We start from the raw sequence: 19,758 nt of genomic DNA on the forward strand, positions 1-19,758 counted from the left end.
ATGTAGGACAAAGAAAAGCTGTTCAGTGATAGTATGCATTTCATAATGAAGACCTAATTATTATGCATATTTATACTTCAAATAAGATTAAACTTAAAATTACAAGAAACGAGAGAAATATTTATATTCTTCTTGGGATAATGTAATTATCCAGTGACATATCAAATTATTCAAAGCCAACATTTATTGATTGGGTGGGTCCAGTAGATAGTATATTTTACCTGGAAAACTGTAATGGTAGCTCTTCTTCAAGTGTTCTTTGTGTTGTCACAAAGTGGATTATGTATTTTTTAGACAAAGAAACTTGAACACATTTGAAAAGGGAGAGAAGTACAAATATGATTTTTGAATCACAATTTATTTGTATTACAAATACATAAATATATCAGAAAACAAAATGTGAAGTTACATTTCTAAAAAAGTATTTCTTACATTATTTAAAATAGCTTCTACAAAGGCTATGCAGAGCAAAATTGTTTTTTTCTCAACTCTGCACTTGTTCCAGGTACTGTGTTTCGGGATGATGCACATCAAAATACAGTTAGGACCTTTCTTACAACAAATGTTTAGTGTTTATTTTTTTAAAATTTTGACCATGAAATAATGAATGTATTTAATAATTTAATATAAATGACTTTGAAAGTTAAGATGGTTTACTTTTCATAGTATACTCATCCTAAGTAATTATTGATTAGGAAACTTGTGAGTAGGAGTAAAAACAGTGATTTATGAATATGAAATGTCATTAGTGAAAAGTAGAAATAAAATTCTAGGATATTTCCTTGATGGTAGTAAAGGTTCATATCGTGCTTTCATTTTTTAAAAAGAAAAACTATATGAAGATATGTTCCAATAAAAAAATCTCTTGATACATTATGTAATTTTTTTGGAATTGACTTTCCAGTGAGAAATGGAATAAGTTCAAATGTGGTGAAGGTTAGAAGAAAAGCAGTCATGTGGATTTTAGGATACTGTTTAGATTTTGTTCTATAAAATGTCAAATCTGATTCACCAGATTTTTCCGTGGTTAATTTTGCATTTGAGTTTATAAATCAGATGTGTGCCATAATTAGTCTTTTGAACTTAACAATATCATAAATTAAAGCTTCCTACTGGAAATAGTTTTGTATGTTGCTGTGCTTTGGAGAAGGACTACTGGATTACATGAAAACTTTTTCATGTCTGATTTGTTTCTTCTGCATTTTTCCCTTATTTGAATTTGTCACCTTACTATGGATTCCCTAAGCCTTTTAACCTGTTTCTGATGTTTGGTTGGTTTCTTACCTTAAGTCCGATAACAGAATCATTTATTGTGTTGTTGGCTGTGTTAAGAATTAATAAAACGTTCGTGTTAAGAATTAATAAAACGTTCATGTTAAATACAACATTCCCCCTAGCCATCATTAATATCTGTTCCTCAGATTTACTTCCCCCAAATTTTGAAAAGTACTATGTATGTTAAATATTGAACAACAATTAAAGTATTTTATTTTTAAAAATAACTTTGAAATTTGGCTATTTTTAATAATGTCCTGCAATGAACAGTATTCTAAAATGCAGTTTATAAAATAACTTCATCTGGGATGTATTTTAGGAATTTTGACTTAAAATTTTTTTTATAATTAAGTAATATTTCTAATTATTTATAAATCTTGGGATCTGGGTGAAATATAGTTTATAACAAGTCTGACTAACTTTTAACGTATTGGGTCAATCAGAAATAACTCCTTTTCACTAAATACTTGTCTGAGTTTTCTTTTTTTTTAATTTTGTGTTGGGAAATTCAGCAATTATTTTAAGTAACAAATTACATAAGTTCATTTTATGTTTAATTCCATGATTTGAGCCGGCAGTGGAAAAACACTTTAAGTAAATAGCCAGCAGTTTATTGATCTCATCCATTCTTAATGAAGATAAATTTGATTTATAATGAGTGAAGATAAAATTTTGTTTGGAAGAAAAAAGTTTTTTGAAATGTAGTTTGTTCCCCTGTCACTGTTCTTCCTCTAATCATGTCTATCTTTATTATTAAGACTTTTGTGGTTATATTTTTACATTTTATGAGGCAGATGTTTCTAGCCTAGATATTATAAGAAATGTGTGATTTAAAAAATTGCATTGATAGATACTTGTTTAAATCTAGATGATTTAACTTAATTTATGATTCAATTTATAGAACTTTATATTTTCTTTTATGTTTTTTTCTCTCAAATTTTAGGATCCTCGTTGTAGTTTTACAGGAGAAAATCGCTGCCTTCGATAGCTGTACTTTCACAAAAAAATTTTTCGTCACAAGTATGTACCAACTTGCATATTTCCTATCATATCCATTTGAGTTTATACTATTTACTTGGTAGAACCTGCAAACATTGTAATCATAATATCAGCTTTTCCTGGTTATTCAATTATTAGGATAGTGTTTCTGTGGGTGTCTTGTTTAGTACTATAATTTTATGGTATGTATTTTCAACTGATAACACATTTTCTTTGTGTTACTAAGCAAGTCTTGTGCCATATTACATCAATTTCTTCTTATACATTCCCTGTTAGTGTCTCTGATTAATTTAGGTTCACGTAGCTATGCTGTACTTTCAAAGAAGTTGTTAAATTAATTACCATAACATACTTGAGGAGATAACTGAATTATCGTACCTGAGAGATTTGAAACTGGGTTGTCAGTTTCTTTCTCTCCCTCCTTCTTTCCCCCACCTCCCACAACTTCTGCTAATGCCCAGAAGTGCAGAAATAAGCATAGGATATGAACACACACACACCCCCCAACCTCCCCTGCCCCCCCCCCCCACACACACGAGGGAGGGAGAGAAAGAGATTTTATTTTTAAGGGGATTAGCTCATGCAGTTGTGGGGCAGACAAGTCTAAGGCTGTAGGACAGGCCAGCAGGATGGAAAGTCCAGCAGGAACTGAGTCTGAAGGAAGTCTGGATTTAGAATTCTTTTTCCAGTACAGTCTAGTAAAACAATAGTTTTCACTCTTTTATGTTTTAACTTCTGCAACTCACCATCGAAGCTGTAGCTGTTTTCCCAGAGAGTCCTGTTTGTATGTGCTGCAGACATAGTTCTGTTGGAACAGATTTCAGTTTTGTCATGACTAGGGAATCCCATTCACATTGCTGCATCTCTGGAATGTCACAACTACTTACATACTTATTCATCAGGTATTTACCTAATATCTGCTGTGATTAAGCACTACATAGTAGACATTCCTTTCTGGTGTTTGTGTTCTTGATTTAATTAATATATTTTATGTGTAATTACATGTATTATGTACTATATGTTATACTATGTATAACATGTAGTGTCATTCATTATAATTCATAGCTTATCATTTTGTAGACTATAAAAAAGAATATGACAACTATCTTTTTGAGTTTGTAATCATTCTCTCAGAGATTTACAAAGATTATAATGGAGATCATGTCCCTTGAAATTTTGATTTTCTCACAAGGACCAATGTACACCATTCCCAAATTTACATTATTTACATTAATATCTCCAGCACCTAAGACATTGGCTGGCACAATGTAGGCTCTCATTAAATAGTTCTTGAATGGATGAGTACATCAACCCATTTATCAGTCAGTTATTTTATGCTGATTAGAAATTTATTAATGCTTTGATAGTTATTAAATGTAGATAACTAGACAGGATCTTCTGTTGTTATATGTTAAATAAATTAAAAGTTTTTTGGAAGCATATAATTGTTAATAACATCTCCAGTCACAAATGTATATACATAATATGGGAAGCTTTGTATTATATATTACATGGCCTGTTTTAGCATTAATTTTTTTCTTATAAAGGTCTTATGTACTAATACAGGCCTTATGTACTAATACATTACATTATATTTTTTTTACTTCTTATTATAATTAAAACAATTAGAGAAACAGAACCCATCTAAGGAACCACATGTAAATCTAACCATTTCTTCCAAGTATGTGGAGTAAATGGTAGGAGGTGGAATCAAAAGAGAGTTTGAACATTTCAGTCTGATGTACCTGCTAGGTTTTCCTGAGCATTTGCCTTTACATCTTACTAATAATCTTCTGTTGTTTATCATTAATCAAAGATATGTGTGCATTGATTTCTGCAAAGTCAGACATCTCTTTTCCAACTCTTATTTAATTTCATTTTTAGAGCCTATATTTCTTGTTAGCCTCTTTCACTTTTAAAAATTAGCTCAGGAATGTAGAGCTATTTTTTTCTTTTTATTCTCCCTCCTTCTGTTCCTTCCTCTTTTAAAGACCCTTCCTTCCTGCCTTTATTATTATTTTTTTAATGGTAAAGAGATCAAAGATGTGAATGTAGGATATGAAATAAAATACTAGATGAAAATATGAAATAATTTATGTGAGACTAGAAGAAAGATTGATTACTTCAACTACACAAAAATAAAATTAACTATAGGGCACAAACTTAAACACAGTCAGGATAAAAGACAAAATTGTAACATAAATGATTATAGGGATAATTAACTTTAAAAACTTCTAAAATTAACAGGAAAAAACCCAACAACCTACTTAAAATGAGGAAAGGATATTAACCAGTCATATACCAAAAAAAGAAATATAAATATTTTTTAAATATGAAAAGATATTTTCCTTAATTAAAAATGGAAATACAATAATATATAAATTTTAATTTGGCAGAGACCAAAGTGTTTGGTGCACTGTGCTTTGAGAAGTTTAGGGGAGCAATTGTCGTTTTATACTCTTGGTGAGAATATAAACTGACATAACCTTTACAGGAGTCAATTTGATGATATCTACCAAAATTTAAATTCTATCTACTCTGTTCTATTAAAGTATTGTTTTTATTTTGTTTATTTCTAATTAAAGCATTTTTGACATACAATGTTATATGAGTTCAGATGTACAACATCATGATTCAACATTTATATACCTTACAAAGTGATGACCATAATAAGTCTAGTAACCATCTGTCACCATTCAAAGTTATTGTGATATTATTGACTCTATTCCCTATGCTGTATATTAAATCCCTCTGACTTATTTTATAACTGTAAGTTTGTACCTTTTATTCCCCTTTACATTTTTCACTCATCCATTCCTTTCCCCTTCCCTCTGGCAACCATTAGTTTGTTCTCTAGATCTATGAATCTGTTTCTGTTTTGTAGGGTCTTTTTTTTTTTTTTTTTGATTCTGTATATAAGTGAAATCATATGGTGTTTGTATTTCTCTGACTTATTTCACTTAGCATCGTACCCTTTAGGTCTATCCATGTTGTCATAAATGCTAAGATTTTATTACTTTTATGACTAATATTGCATTATATACCACATCTTCTTTATCCATTCGTCTATAGATGGACACCTAGGTTGCTTCCGTATCTTGGTTATTGTAAATAATGCTGCAATGAACATAGAGATGCACATATCTTTTTGAATTAGTGTTTTCATTTTTGTTGGATAAATACCCAGAAGTGGAATTGCTGGGTTATATGTTAGTTCTATTTTTAATTTTTGGAGGAAACTCTCTACTGTTTTCCATAGTGGCTGTACCAGTTTACAGTCCCACCAGAAGTACAAAAGGGTTCCCGTTTCTTCACATCCTCACCATTTGTTATTTGTCGAGTTATTTGTTGTTTGGTAATAGCCATTCTGACCAGTGTGAGGTGATATCTCATATCTCATTCTGGTTTCGATTACATTTCCCTGATGATTAGAGGTATTGAGCATCTTTTCTTATGTCTCTTGGCCATCTATATATACTTGGAGAAATGTCTATTCAGGTTCTTTATCCCTGTTTTTTAAATGAAATATTTAATAAACTTATTAAATTACTAATTTCATAGAAATACCCTTTTGTCACCTATGGATGTCTGATCTAATATTCTTAGGAAATCTGCCTTCTATTAGAGAATGGCAGTGATGATTAGCATTTTAATCTGTTTAAATTTATTACATGTCTAGATATCCTTGATTTATTTTACTACAGGCCTCTTTGGTACCCAACACTCTTTCTACTAGTGGGCAGTCTTTCATTTATACCCTTCCCCAATTATTTTGAAGCATATCCCACACATTATATAATTTAACCTATACATATTCTATTATCTATATCTAAATGATATGAACTTACAGAATCATGTTTTCTATATTATCAGATGATCATATAATTTATCATCTAAACTGAGGTCTTTTGGTTTGAGCAAATGCCATGCCCAATTTAAATCTGGTCAACAGGTGCAAACTGGAAATGTCTTGGGCCATAGGGACATGTAGTCATCTTATACATTTCCTACCAACTGAACTCTCAAGGGTTTTGGCATACAAAAACCTTTATCAAAATTCAATGTCCTTGCTAAATCTTTATTTCTACAACTTGTTTTCATGCTGCTTATGCTACGTTTACTTTGAATCATTCATTATTCTCTCTTCCTTGGAGGTGCTTTGTTGCTGTGTTTTCCTTCCTGAAATGGCCTTTTTGCTAGCACCCCACAGTGTCTTTCTAGGCCCAGTGGAGATGCTAGTTCTTATATTACAATATTTTCTGATCGCTTTAGCAAAAAGCAGCCTCCTCTTTTTAAGTTCCCAAAGGTAGCAATTCTCTCTGTCTATTCAACATTAAACCTTCAACGTACTGTGCAAGTCAGGGTGCCCTGATCATGTATACTTAGGAAATGCTGCCTTCTGTTGGAGAATGGCAATGGTGGGTAGCATTTTAATCTGTTTAAAGTTATTTATTACATTACTATATTTCCCAGGTTTGTTTGATTACAGACCTCTTTTGTTAGCTAACACCCTTTTGGAACCCTTTTATAACATGTAATATCTGCCTCTGTTAAGAAACTTACTTTTAATCTTACTGTATGGATTTTCCTTCCTACTTGTTCTATCTTTGCCACTGATAGTAATCTCTTCATGAGCGGTTGTTCAGCTTAATTTGGATTAAAGAAGTAAGTTTCATCATAGAAGGTATAATATACCCATTATGGTCTAGCTAACATAAATATTGCTGATGTTTATTTTTGCTTCTTGTAATAATAAAACTTAATTTGCTGAAGATGAAAACATTTATCACAACTGGTTTCCAAGCATGAGTGGTCCTTTTCCAAGGTGTTTAATTAGTAAAATGGTTGGAAACATAGTGCATCTCTGTCAAAAGTTATCAAATGAAGAGAATAATTATTCATATAAGATCAGTACTGATCTTCAGAGAAAATGATATAGGCCTGAGCTAGAATTTAATAATGAATGTTGGATATTTAAAGGAATGAATATATGTATACATATATTCATGCATATATAAATGAATCTTCTCTTTTATGTATCACATTGGAGTAAATTGAGAAATTTTCTGATGTATAAATTTATTTGAAAATTATATCTTTGTAGCCATCAGCTCTTGAGTATCTCCCCAGTATTTGTAGTATTGTTACCTCTTTTGAGAATAGGAACTTCTGTTTTATAAGCCTTTAACAAACACAAAATATCAATTAAGTATGATAAAAATAAATGGGGAGACTGAGTTGTTATTACACTTTCTTATTGTTCTTTCTTTTTTAGTTAATATCCTTTAAGGACATCTTTGCCACGTCCTAAATGCTTCCTTCTGCATTGCTGCACCCAATGAATAGTTGGAACAACTATTATTAAACAACTATTACTAAAGTATTAGCCTCTCTTGTATTCTGTGACTTGTCCATGATAGGAAAATGAGACCTGGAAGGTCCAACAGTGTTTCTCATATAGCAATCAGGTGCTTTATAAGTGCTGTGCAGCTTATAAGTAAATCCTGGTCAAGTGGGTTGAGGCCGTAGCAGTGAATTTTCAGTAATTCCTGATCCATTAGGATTATTACTTATTCTCTCAGCGTTAAGTATGTAAAATGATTCATGGTTCTGGGATGCCATAAAGTCTATTCGGTATGGATTTCATTAAATCCGAACTATATGTTACCTAAAATGTTGAAAAACAAGGTAGTATAAAGGCATAACTGTTGCTTTTGGGGACGAATGATGAAATTAAGTGTAATAAACAATGTATTAAAACCCAGCGATATCTTTTAAAAATAGATGTTTAGGATAGTTATCAAAAGATAGGATCGTGTATAACCTTGGGGTATTAGGAACAAAAAGTTGAATGAGAGGGGCTTTTGGAATTCTATAATATTCTGTTTTCTGTTTTGTGTGCTGCTTATATATATGCTTATGTTCTCTTTGTTGATTGGGTACTTCCGTATGAATGTTGTATTTAAATACATAATTTACATTTAAAAAGTTTAGAAAGCATCAACACCATCACCAAAAGATAGTGAGTTCTCTTGAAAACTTGAAACTTCAAAACCTTAGAGACCAGATTTATGTGAGTGGTGCTGAGTTGGTAAAATTCATGATATTTGGCAAATATTTGTATGAAGGAATTTAGCTTCTTTGAAATACAGCTTCGCCTAAAATGATTTATGCTAACATTTTGAACAAAATTCGGTATGACCTAATATTTAAAATGAACGAACAAATGGAGTCATTTCTTAACTTGAAAGAAGCTTATTTTTCTCTGCTCTCTGCATTACCCTCTCCCCATTCCTTTATAGAGAGCAAAACCTTTGGCAGGTGGAAGTAGCATGTAGATTATATGTGTTTCTCTGAATTTGGGTTATTCCATGTTTTAAAGCCTGTTTTGCATTGAAAACGGAAAAGATGCAGAATATAGCAATCAGAGGATGGGGAGCTGGTGGGCACACTGAGAAGCATTTGTAGTAGTCCACATGCCTGTGCCACATAGTTGTTTTCCATTGACTGGTTTTTAGTTCTTAAAGAACTCAGACCAAAGCCCACATAGAATGACAAATTCTCCACTTAATGAAAAGTTTGTTTTTATCATGGAAGCATTTAATTTCTAAAATAGTTTGGAAAAATCTTGTGTAATACAATTGTGAGTACCTTAGTTATATGTGAATCGGGACTGTAAAATTAGTAGAGACAGCTGTGTCCATCAGAGAATCCACCAAGGGAATTTGTGCCAAAAGGTAGAAGGATCAGGTAAAGAGAGCTGATAGAGAACTAGAAAGGGAATGCAGCCAATATGATGAGAAAGGAGACACCTTTGTATTTGGCTGTATAGAAAAGGTGGCCTTGAGCAGCTGTCTGATGTGGAAATTCAAAACCCATGTATGATTAAGACAACAAAAGACAAAGACTGATAGATGTCATTAGCAGTCATTTCCACTGTGCTTAAATTGAAAGGTAGATATGAAGTCTCTAGAGACACTAAAGGATTATACAATTAAGTAACTCCTTCTGTTGGCCCATGTTTTTACTTTGAGGAGGAAAATTTATTCTTTGTAACCCCGATATTATTTCTTAGTGTTAGTATGTGTGTTCTTCATTTATGTTAATGATAAATAGGAAATGTAAGGAATGAATTTAAAGGATCTTTAAAATGCAAAATTATTTTTAATTTTGGAAAGAGGAGCTTTTCTTTTTTATAATTAAAAGCAAATTTGCAACATTCGTTAGAAGGGATTGGGAGGTTAATGTGAGATGTAAGCCCAGTTCAAATTAAAAGCAAAATGTATCCCTTTCATTTGGTTTCCCATCTATCTACAATGGACTAGGCCACCATGACGTTTTTACCACCTCGTCAGCTACCCAATACAGAATGGACACGCAATGAATATATGTGCAATGAATTGACTTATGACTTTCTTTTTCTCTGCATATATGCCCCGCCCCTTGAGCCCTATAATGGCAGTACTCTTTATGATATGTTTCATAAACATGAAAAATAAAAAAATAAATCAAAAGTTTTAAGTTTAAAGTTCATGGAACCATAAGAGGGTCATTAATCAGCTGTCAATTGTTCAAATCTCTAAAGTGGTGTTTAATGTTTTTTGTGCTTGTATGTCTTTCGAGATAGCATGATCATAGTCTTTTCTGAATTTCATATGTCATCTGTTGTGGTTTGTTTCTTTCACCGAACATAAACATAGTCATACATCCATGTTGTAGGATCTATTAATTTATTTTGGTCTTTCTCTTTTTTAAAGACTTAATTTTTAAGAGTAGTTTTAGGTTCACAGCAAAAATTAAGCAGAAGGTACAGAGATTTCCTCTATACCTTTATCCCCACACATGCGTGGCCTCAACCCCTATCAACGTTTTTCGCTAGAGTGGTATACTTGTTACAATTGATAATGCATTGATACATCATTTTCATCCAGTGTCCATAGTTTGCGATAGGGTTCACTCTTGATGTATGTTTTATGGGTTTGGATAAATGTATACCCATCATCGTAATATACAGAGTATTTTCATTGTCCTAAAAATCCTCTGTGCCTATTCATCATCTCTGCCCTTTCCATTCCCCCAGCAACCACTGATCTTTTAATTATCTCCATAGTTTAGCATTTTCTGTAATGTTCTAATTAGAATTGTATAGTATGTAGCCTTTTCAGATTGGCTTCTTTCGTTTAGTAATATGCATTCAAGTTTCCGTCTGTCTCTACCTGGCTTAAAGATTTACTGTAAAGCTACAGTAATCAAGACAGTGTAATATTGGCAAAAGAATAGACAGATAGATCAATTGAACAGAAGAGCCCGAAAAAGATCTTTGAAAAGGAACAAAGGCAGTACAATGGAACAAAGGCATTCTCTTCAACAAAAGGTGCTGGAACAAGTAGACATTCACATGCAAAAAACTGAGTCTAGATACAGACCATACACCCTTTGAAAAAATTAACACAAATTGATCACAGACCTAAGGCAATACAGAAAAGTATAAAATTTGTAGATAATAACAGGAGTAAACCTAAATGACCTTGGTATGGCGATGATCAGATATAATACCAAAGGCACAATTCATGAAAGAAATAATTGATAAGGTAGACTTTATTAAAATGAAAAACCTTCTGCTTTATAAAAGACATTGTCGAGAATGATAGACAAGCCACAGACTGAGAGAAAATGTTTGTGAGAGGCACATTTAATAAAGGACTGTAATCCAAAATATATAAAAACTCTTAAAACTCAACCAGAAGAAAATAACCCATTTAAAAAAATGGGCCAAAGACCTTAACAGGCCCCTCACTTATTCAGATGTTAAATAAGCACATGAAAAGATGTTCCAGATGATACGTCATAAGGGAAATTCAGATTCAAACAATAATGAGATACCACTCCATACCTATTAGGCAAACCAAAATCCAGAACACTGACGACACCAAATGCTGGCAAAGATATAGAGCAACAGGAAATCTCATACATTGCTTGTGGGAATGAAGAGTGTACAGCCATTCTGGGAGACAGTTTGGCTGTTTCTTACAAAACGAGTCATACTCTTACTAGGCAAAATCATACTCTGACGATATACCAGTTGCACTACTTGGTATGTACTCAAAGGAGTTGAAAACTTGAGTCTACTTAAAAAATCTACACATGGTGTTTATAGCAGCTTTGTCCACATTGCCGGAGTGTAGAAGCCACCAAGATGTCCTTTGCTGGGTGAGTGGGTAAATAAATACAATGTGGTATATCCAGACAATGGAATACTATTCTGCATCTCTTTTTATTGCAGAATAATATTCCATTATATGTATTATACCACATTTTATCTACCAAGTGATGGATATTTAGTTTCCATTTTGGGGCTATTATGCTTTCTCGAATGAAGGTTTTTATGGGGAAATATATTTTCATTTCTCTTGGGTATAAGTATTTGTGTGGACATGCATTTTTATTTATCTTGCATATGTACCTAAGAGTCAAATTGCTAGATTATATGGTAATTCTACACTATTTGAAAAGCTGCCAGGCAGAGTGATGGCACCGTTTTTACATTACCACCAGCAGTGTATGAGAGTTCTAATTTTTCTATATTCTCAACAATAATTGTTATTGTTTTTTTGATTATAACCATCCTTTTAGTATCTCATGAAGTGGTATCTAATTATAGTTTTGATTTGCACATCCTGATGGGTAATTATGTTGAATATATTTTCATGACTTGCTCACCATCTTATATCTTCTTTGTCAAATTTTATATTGAGTTGTCTTTTCCTAACTGAGCTGCAAAAGTTCTGTTTATATTCTTGATACAATCAGTTATCAGATATACATTTTGCATAATTCCCGTTCTGTGAGTTGTCTTTTCTATTTCTTGGTGGAGTCCTCTGAGGCACAAAAGTTTTAGTTTTGATGAAGTCCAATTTATCTATGTTTCCTTTATCACTTGTTATTTTTGGTGTCCTTTCTAAGAAAGCATTGCCTAATCTCAGGGTATGAAGATATACCACAATATTTTTTTCTAAGAGGGTAACACTTTTAGCTTTTTCATTTAAGTCTTTGATTCATTTCGAGTTAATTTTTACATGCAGTGTGAAGATAGGGCTCAGTGTAATTATTTTGCATCTGAATATCTAGTTGACCCATCATCATTTGTTGAAAAGACAATTCTTTCCCGATCCACTTGTTTTGGGACTCTTTTGAAAGTCAATTGAGCATAAATGCAGACATCTGGTTTTTTTTTTTTCCTCTCCAAAAGATCTGAAATCTTTTAAGTTGTCTTCACCAAGAAAAATAAGGCAAAGTGTTACAGAGAGTAGTTAAATCCTGTGTTTTACAAAACAAATTCAGGTCAACTCCCCATTAAGACCAAGATTTTGGGAGTATGCCATCTAATTTTCCTTAGTCTCATGTGCCTTTGTAATTTAGTAAAGGAAGAATCTTCATTTAGTGTGCTTTTCGTGGTTTTTACCTTTATTTAAATTTGGAAATCGAAGTTTTTAAATATCAAGTTCTCTTTTACTTTGTTCACAAACATCGTAAACATGTTAGAATTAGTCCCAGTATTATGGAGGTTTGGTTTTTTTCCTTGTTTTCAAAGTTTAGCTGCAGGCAACAGTTAATCTTTAAAGGAGTCATGCTTATAAAGTTGGGATAGTGCTGAGTGAGTGATGTTCTGCTGATTCCAGCTGTAAAATGTTTTCAGAGAACAGAAAAACAATTTGCTTGTATTCCAATACACTGTAATTCTTGAGGTCCACTGAGTTTCTAAAAACATTGACTCAAAAAGTAAAATGAAGAATTGTTAACTACATTTTTCCTTAGTATCCTTTTGTTTTAAAGGAGAATATACATATTAGGATCTATTGAGGCAAAATGGTTACTAGTATCGATTGAGAATTAGATTATGTTGATCTTAAAGTTCAGGTGATTAGCTACTTCTTATGTAATGCCACAGTTCACAGGGATTTATTTCTAGTTTTTACTGGTTCTTCTTTCATGACATTTAAAAGGGGGAAATTATCTTTAGACTATATTTATACTCATTTCTCTAGCTCTGAAAATATTCATGGAATGTATGTATATTCATATATAAGTACATTTTTGTATGAATAAGATTAGTTTACTCAATGGGAGTGTACTAATGAAATCTATTATGTAAATACTGCATATTATTTATTAGAGTGTGTTGTCTTGGGGAGTATTTTAGTAGGCCGTCATCCTGTGTATTTGTCTATGATATTCGTCCATTGAGGACAGTTTTCCAGCATCCCAAAATATCCTAAATATATTCCTTCAAACCCTGAAATAAACAAAGTTTTTAAAATGATGTGTAAAGAATTAGAAAGCTCATATCTTTTATTTGATGTATCATGTGGACTTTCTCACAGGGTCATTGTCTTTATAAGTTATCTTCCTTAAAAATGAAAACTCAAAATAGATGGCAGTTGAAGGAAGTGAAATGAAAACTACTGTGTAATGGAGACAGCTTCAGTGTATGCTTCTTTAGTGCTTGTGAACACAGCAGTATTTACATTTCAAAATGATGATCATTGCTACTCAGAAGACTCTCTGAATTTAGGGAATAATGTAATAAACATTTAAGAAAGGTTTCTGTTAATAGCTTTAAAATGAAAGATCTGGCTCTTAGCTGAGCACACTATTTGAATATTTGGAAAATTTTCTTATGTAGATGATTTTTTTGCTAGCGACTTATAAATATGCTCTGATTAATTTTGGTGCATCGTTTAATTTATTCAAATGTCTTAAGCTATTTTGCAGGTAGTGTTCTAGGCAGTGGAGATTGAGTGATGAACAAAAAAGATACAAATCCTTGACCTTACATATCCCTGTAATCAAGTGGGAGGAAGATAGAAAATAAAGAAACAAAAAATAATTATATCACAGAAAATAGAAAATACTCTTATTTTTGACAGTCAATTTCAAAGTAGTTAATTATTTTTTTTTTCTTATCACTAAATATGCTTTTGAATAAACTCATGCCTTGATTATGCTATTCCTTGCAAGATGAATAACATAGACTGGAACTGTCTGCCAGGTAGTGTATTGTCAGCTGTGCCGTTTACAATTCAGAAGTGCTATTTATTTGCTATTATGCACATATGTTTCATGTAATTCAGCTATTTGTTTTTTGCCATGGGAAGAAAAGGTTATTGTTATAAAGTCGTGTCTGTCTCATGATTGAATAAATTTAGATTCCAAATTGAGATCTAAACTTTGAAATAACCTTTGTTTGATCCTCTAGTGTACATTTTTAGAGAAAAACATTTGTGAAAATATTAACCAGATACTTGTGGAATGATAAACCAGGAGTTCTTTAGGTTAGGCTTTTCATGTTCTTTGATTCTGCAGTCTTCTTTGACTAGTACCCTTTTTTTTTTTTTTTTTTTTTTTTGCAGCTAATTTTTTATTGCCTTTATCAGTAACAATAATATTGTTTAAAGTGTATAGAAATAAACAATAAATAAGTATTTTCATATAAATTATTGGAGTCTTTCTAATGTGTTATCAAACTCTTTTAATCATGAACATTCTATTTTATTTATCATTATTATTTTTGTTATCGTGTCATTGGTTAATGAAATCTAGTAAGTTTCAGGTATGCAATTCAACAGTAAGGCACATATATAAATATTACCTTGTGTGTTCACTGCCCATAGTTAGATTTCTTTCTGTCACCACACATTTGACCACTTTTACCTCACCTACTGCCTCCCTCTCACCTCTCCTGCTCTGGTACCTACTAGTCTGTTGTCCATGTCCATGAATCTCTGTTTGTTTGTCCTGTTTGTTTGTTGCTTTTAGGTTTATAGTATCTTTAAAGCAGTTTTGTGAGCAGTGGAACATTATTTCGTTTAGTTGACAGATGAGGGCATTAACCTAAGAGACCTTATTGGCATGACCAGGAGGGGAGATGAGAGCCTCTAGGATGACAGACATCACTTACTTGATTAAATTGTGTGTGTTGGTTAGTAGAGTTCAGGAAGATGGCTCTGGTGTTTCCATGTGAGGATGGTGTTTACTGTCAGAAATATGTGATTTATTCTTGTTGAGAGAAGAAAACTGCAAAATAATTCTTCCTACCAGTTTTTTATTGGCTGGGCTGAAAACAAGAAGAATGAAATCAAATGCCTAATGTAAATACGTAGGAATATGTAAATAGTTCCCCAACATCTTTCCGTGGAGGCACCCTTTGTGGCTTACTTGTCTTTGGCCCCATATTTAAGTACTTGTTTGTTTGTTTTGTCCACCATAGTATTGTCATTTCCTTTTATGTGTATGTCTTCATCTCTTGCCCTTAAATTCTTGAACCAAGTGTATCATTCCTCTTTCCAGACATTGTTGCTTGACTTATAAAGTTGTAGACTTATGAACTTAAATGTTTCCCTTTAGCTTCTCTCTTTTGCTCTACCAATAAACTGTATGAAATACCCAGTTTTTACTAAAAGTGATGACCAGTTCTTTCCAGATTAGTTTCTTTTTGGAACAAAGTGAAAACCAAAAGGGGAATGTAGAGGAGAAAATAAAGAGCTTCATTTAGCTATTAAAATAATGACTAATATTATGGGAATTTTATGTGAAACTTGAAAAAATAGAAAGCATTCGATTGTTTCATTTTTTTGGCATAAAAATATGATGCACTAACAGAAAATCTATTAAGACATTTCTCAATATTGTCATTTGAAAATTTTCAGGCTGCTATCCTTGTCCAGGGCCCAACATGAATCCTATTGCTCTTGGGAGCCGCTGGCTTGCTTATGCAGAAAACAAGGTAAGGCATGGCCCATGTTGGACTCTTGGTAATGGAGCAAGTGTTGAAGAATTTTCCAAAGTGATTACCAACCAGTAATGAACTTTTAACTTGCTAGTTTGTTTTCTTTGGTTTGGTTTTGGTTTTAGTTGGATACCTGGTAATTGTTCCATCTCCCTTCTTGCATAAGAGCAGTATTTGGACTCAACCTTAATTTTCTATGCTTAGTTTTGTGTAAGAAACTTTACTCCATTAACCTTAAAACACAGCATTGATTTTACCACGGTAGTTTCTGTGGACTTCTCTATTGGTAGATTGGAAGCCTGAGGCATAGAGTAATTTAATATACTTTAACTATTTGTCTACAACTAATCTAAACAAGGGTTCAGCCATTTGTCTTAATTAAATCACAGATGCTCACATTTTTTTGACTTTTCTAGTGATTTATCAATTTCATTTATCTATTAAAGTCATCATAGTAAATGAAGATATTATAGTTATATACCAAAAGTTTTATTTATGTCCAAATCAAAGCAAAAAGCAAATTAGAATTTTCAGAAAGAAAAAGCGAAATTCTTTTTATACCATTTAGTGCCTTGCATGTGAATATAGAATGAAATCTAACATATATTAGACCTCAAATTTTATCATTTTTTGTTTTACTTTTGCTTATTTATAAATATTTATTGAAGAGTTTTTGACATAAGTCTAGATATGGTAAGTACAGTAAGTATTTGGTGAAAGCACAGAACAAGTAAATCTCTAGTCTTTGGAATTCTCAAAATCAAGAAACTACTGAAGAGTTATTTTTCTGAATGAATTCCTTGATGCTTTTTCCAAGATTCTGTCTGCTACAGGTGGATGTGTTACATCTTACCGAATGCTAGAATGCCACATTTAGGCTTCATCCTGTTCTTTCTTTTGATTTTCTAGTGTATCTTAAAAAAAAAAGTTATTTTCAAATTTTTGTTTTCAGACAAGACAGGATGCATACAATTCCATGTGGTGGCAATGGTTTCTTCTAATGTTTACATCTATAATACATTTCTTTGAGTGCTGGAGACAACCAAGAAGATGTTAATGATTGTCATTGGCTCTTACAGATGCATCCTCATGTGTGAAAAATTAGCTAGGTAGAATACAGGTGTTTTGCCTTTGTAGAGAGAGATATGTGTCAATAAAATCTGTTATTACACAAAGAGACCAGAAAGTGTAGTGTCATTCACAAGGAGTTTGTTAATCAGATGATTTTTCCATGCCTTGAAAGAAATATTTCCAGATAAATGCCTTTCAGTAGTATTTGCATGAGAACTAGTATTTATTAACAGTTTCTCATTGTTTTAGCTTTTGGTCTGAGTATTGAATGACAAAATTTAATAAAATTTTAGAATAACAATCTCTTTCACTGAAACTACTATTTGACTAAAGTTTTAAGCAAGAGGTCATATATCTTGATTGGGTTTTTTATTCATTGCCTCTTTTAAACTATAGTTTTAACTTGGAAAACTTACAGAAAACTTGCAAGAATAAATTTAATGCAAATAGCACAAAGCACACTCATTTACCCTTTACTCAGAATGACCTCTGAGCCATTTCAAAGTAAGTTACATATATCATATTACCCCTAAATACTTGTTATCAGCCAGTTTAATATTGATAATATACTTTTATCTAATTTACCATCGGTATTCCAGTTTGGTCAATTAATTGCTAGTCATTTGTAGATTTTTTTTTCCTGTAGTGCAAGATCTAGTCTCAGATCAGATATTATATTTTGTTGGAATGCCTCCTTAGACTCTTTTAATATGGAATATTACAGCCTTTCTTCATTTTTTACAACATCAAAAATTTTGAAGACTGCAGCTCCCTATCTTACCCCCTGCTCTCTTTTAAACCCTAACTCTACCCCATACTCTTAAAAAAAAAAAGAATGATTTTAATTTTGAGTTTTTGATGTTTTCTCTTGATTTATTGAAGTTATGTATTTCTCTTCTTCTGTGTCTTTTTGTATCATAAGAATATATCCACACTCATCTCGTACTTGCCCCACCTCAGCCCTGGAATCTGCTCCTCCTGTTTCCTTTTAATGGGCAATGGTATTAGATACTAAGCTTTGCTCAGTAGGTGTGTTCATTGTTACTGGTGTCTTTTTGCCTTTAGACCCTTTCATTGGCCAAAGTTTGGAAACATACACATATTATATACACACACTTACTTCTGTATATACATAAATAGATAGATACACACATATGCATACTTGTGCCCCTGTGTATACACATATGCATATATTATTTTGAAAATGAAGAGTTCTCATTGAACTTTCACAGGATTCTTTCACCCCGCCCCCCCCATCTCCCCCATCCCGTTTTATATTTATATGTCTTTTGTTTTGCACAGGAGACCCTAGCATAAGTGTTTTTTCTTCATTTGTCCAGTCCTATAATACAAATGGTAATTGCAGAATTGCTTATTCATATGACTACAAAAATCAAACCAAATAAAAAGAGTTTAGTATGTGTTTGCAGTTCTCTCCACTCCCATCACTGCCTAACACTGAACGTGTGCAGTCAGATACTGTGTTCATATTTTATTTTGATTGGTTTGTCCTTCTTTGCTCCTTTTCTGCTTTCCTTCATTGCCGTTATGGTTTTCATCTGATATATAATTGTGTGTATTTCTCTATATATTTTATTTATATGTTTATATATATTTTATCATGTTATGTATATTTATATTTTCCTTTCTTTCCTTAAAGATAACATATGTGCTCTTTTGTACATTGCGTTTTTTTACTTACCAATATTTCCTGGAAATCAGTCCATTTTATAGAGTTTTGTACTACAGAAATTCCTGATTAATCTTTAATTTTGATGAACTGAGATATAAATGTAATTTTCTAATGATTCTAAACTTTAAACAAAAATTTCTGGCTTAATTATGTTTCTGTGAAATGCTGACTCAGCATTAGTTTGCGTTGAATTGAAAAGGTGATAGTATTGCTTGTTATCACAAATTTGTCTTTGATTGTTTTAATTACCTGAAGTAGGGAAGAGATGATTTCCAAGATAATGCTGTTACTTGCACATGCGGCAGGAGGCAGCAGAGAGATAATTTTTATATTTCTTGTGAATATGTATTTGTGAATGAATGAATGAGTGAATGAATTAGATTTCTTTATATTAACTAAAACAATTATTTTCAAATTCACTATTTTCCTCTCTGTGAAACCACATTTGCTGATCACCTGTCATTTAGCAAATTTCTCACCACTGACCTTGAGATCTACTTAGCAGCCATTCAGTGGGCAGCTTGACAGCTTCTATTAGACTTTTAAATATATTTTATTAAAATATTATTATTGCTTTGAGTGAGTGTTTTTTAATACAGTGTTTGTGATGCAGAAAATTTTGATTATAAAATAAAGGAATAAAAGGTTTATATGTTAATCTTATCAAATGGCCTATTTTTAAATTGTATAAAGCATCTTTTGCTTTTTTGTTTTGAGAGAGGTAGATTTTTTTTATGAATTCTATAGACATTTAATAATTCATATCAAACCATGAAACTGTTCTAGTACTCTACTATTGTCATTTTATTAAATATTTTTAAATGTAAAAATCTGGCTAATAATTTTTTTAAAACTAAATTTAGGAAATGCAGTAGCAGTGGAGGATTTAATCTAAGTTTATTGCTCAGCACATGAGAGAATCATGCATGACAGA

General features: G+C 32.0%; 1 protein-coding gene across 10 annotated transcripts in view; it reads left to right on the top strand.

The window, feature by feature from the left end:
* The window catches only part of BCAS3 (BCAS3 microtubule associated cell migration factor), a 508,191-nt gene that overhangs the window by 109,201 nt on the left and 379,232 nt on the right, over positions 1 to 19,758 (top strand). For all 10 annotated transcript variants that reach the window (XM_016143369.2, XM_036222219.1, XM_016143368.2 and 7 more), the window contains exons 9-10: positions 2,219 to 2,295; positions 15,981 to 16,057. In XM_016143369.2, coding sequence (XP_015998855.1) covers positions 2,219 to 2,295; positions 15,981 to 16,057 — 154 coding nt within the window. The remainder of the gene's footprint in view (positions 1 to 2,218; positions 2,296 to 15,980; positions 16,058 to 19,758) is intronic.

The sequence above is a fragment of the Rousettus aegyptiacus genome, unplaced genomic scaffold (assembly GCF_014176215.1).
Source record: "Rousettus aegyptiacus isolate mRouAeg1 unplaced genomic scaffold, mRouAeg1.p scaffold_m13_p_6, whole genome shotgun sequence".
Lineage (NCBI taxonomy): Eukaryota > Metazoa > Chordata > Mammalia > Chiroptera > Pteropodidae > Rousettus > Rousettus aegyptiacus.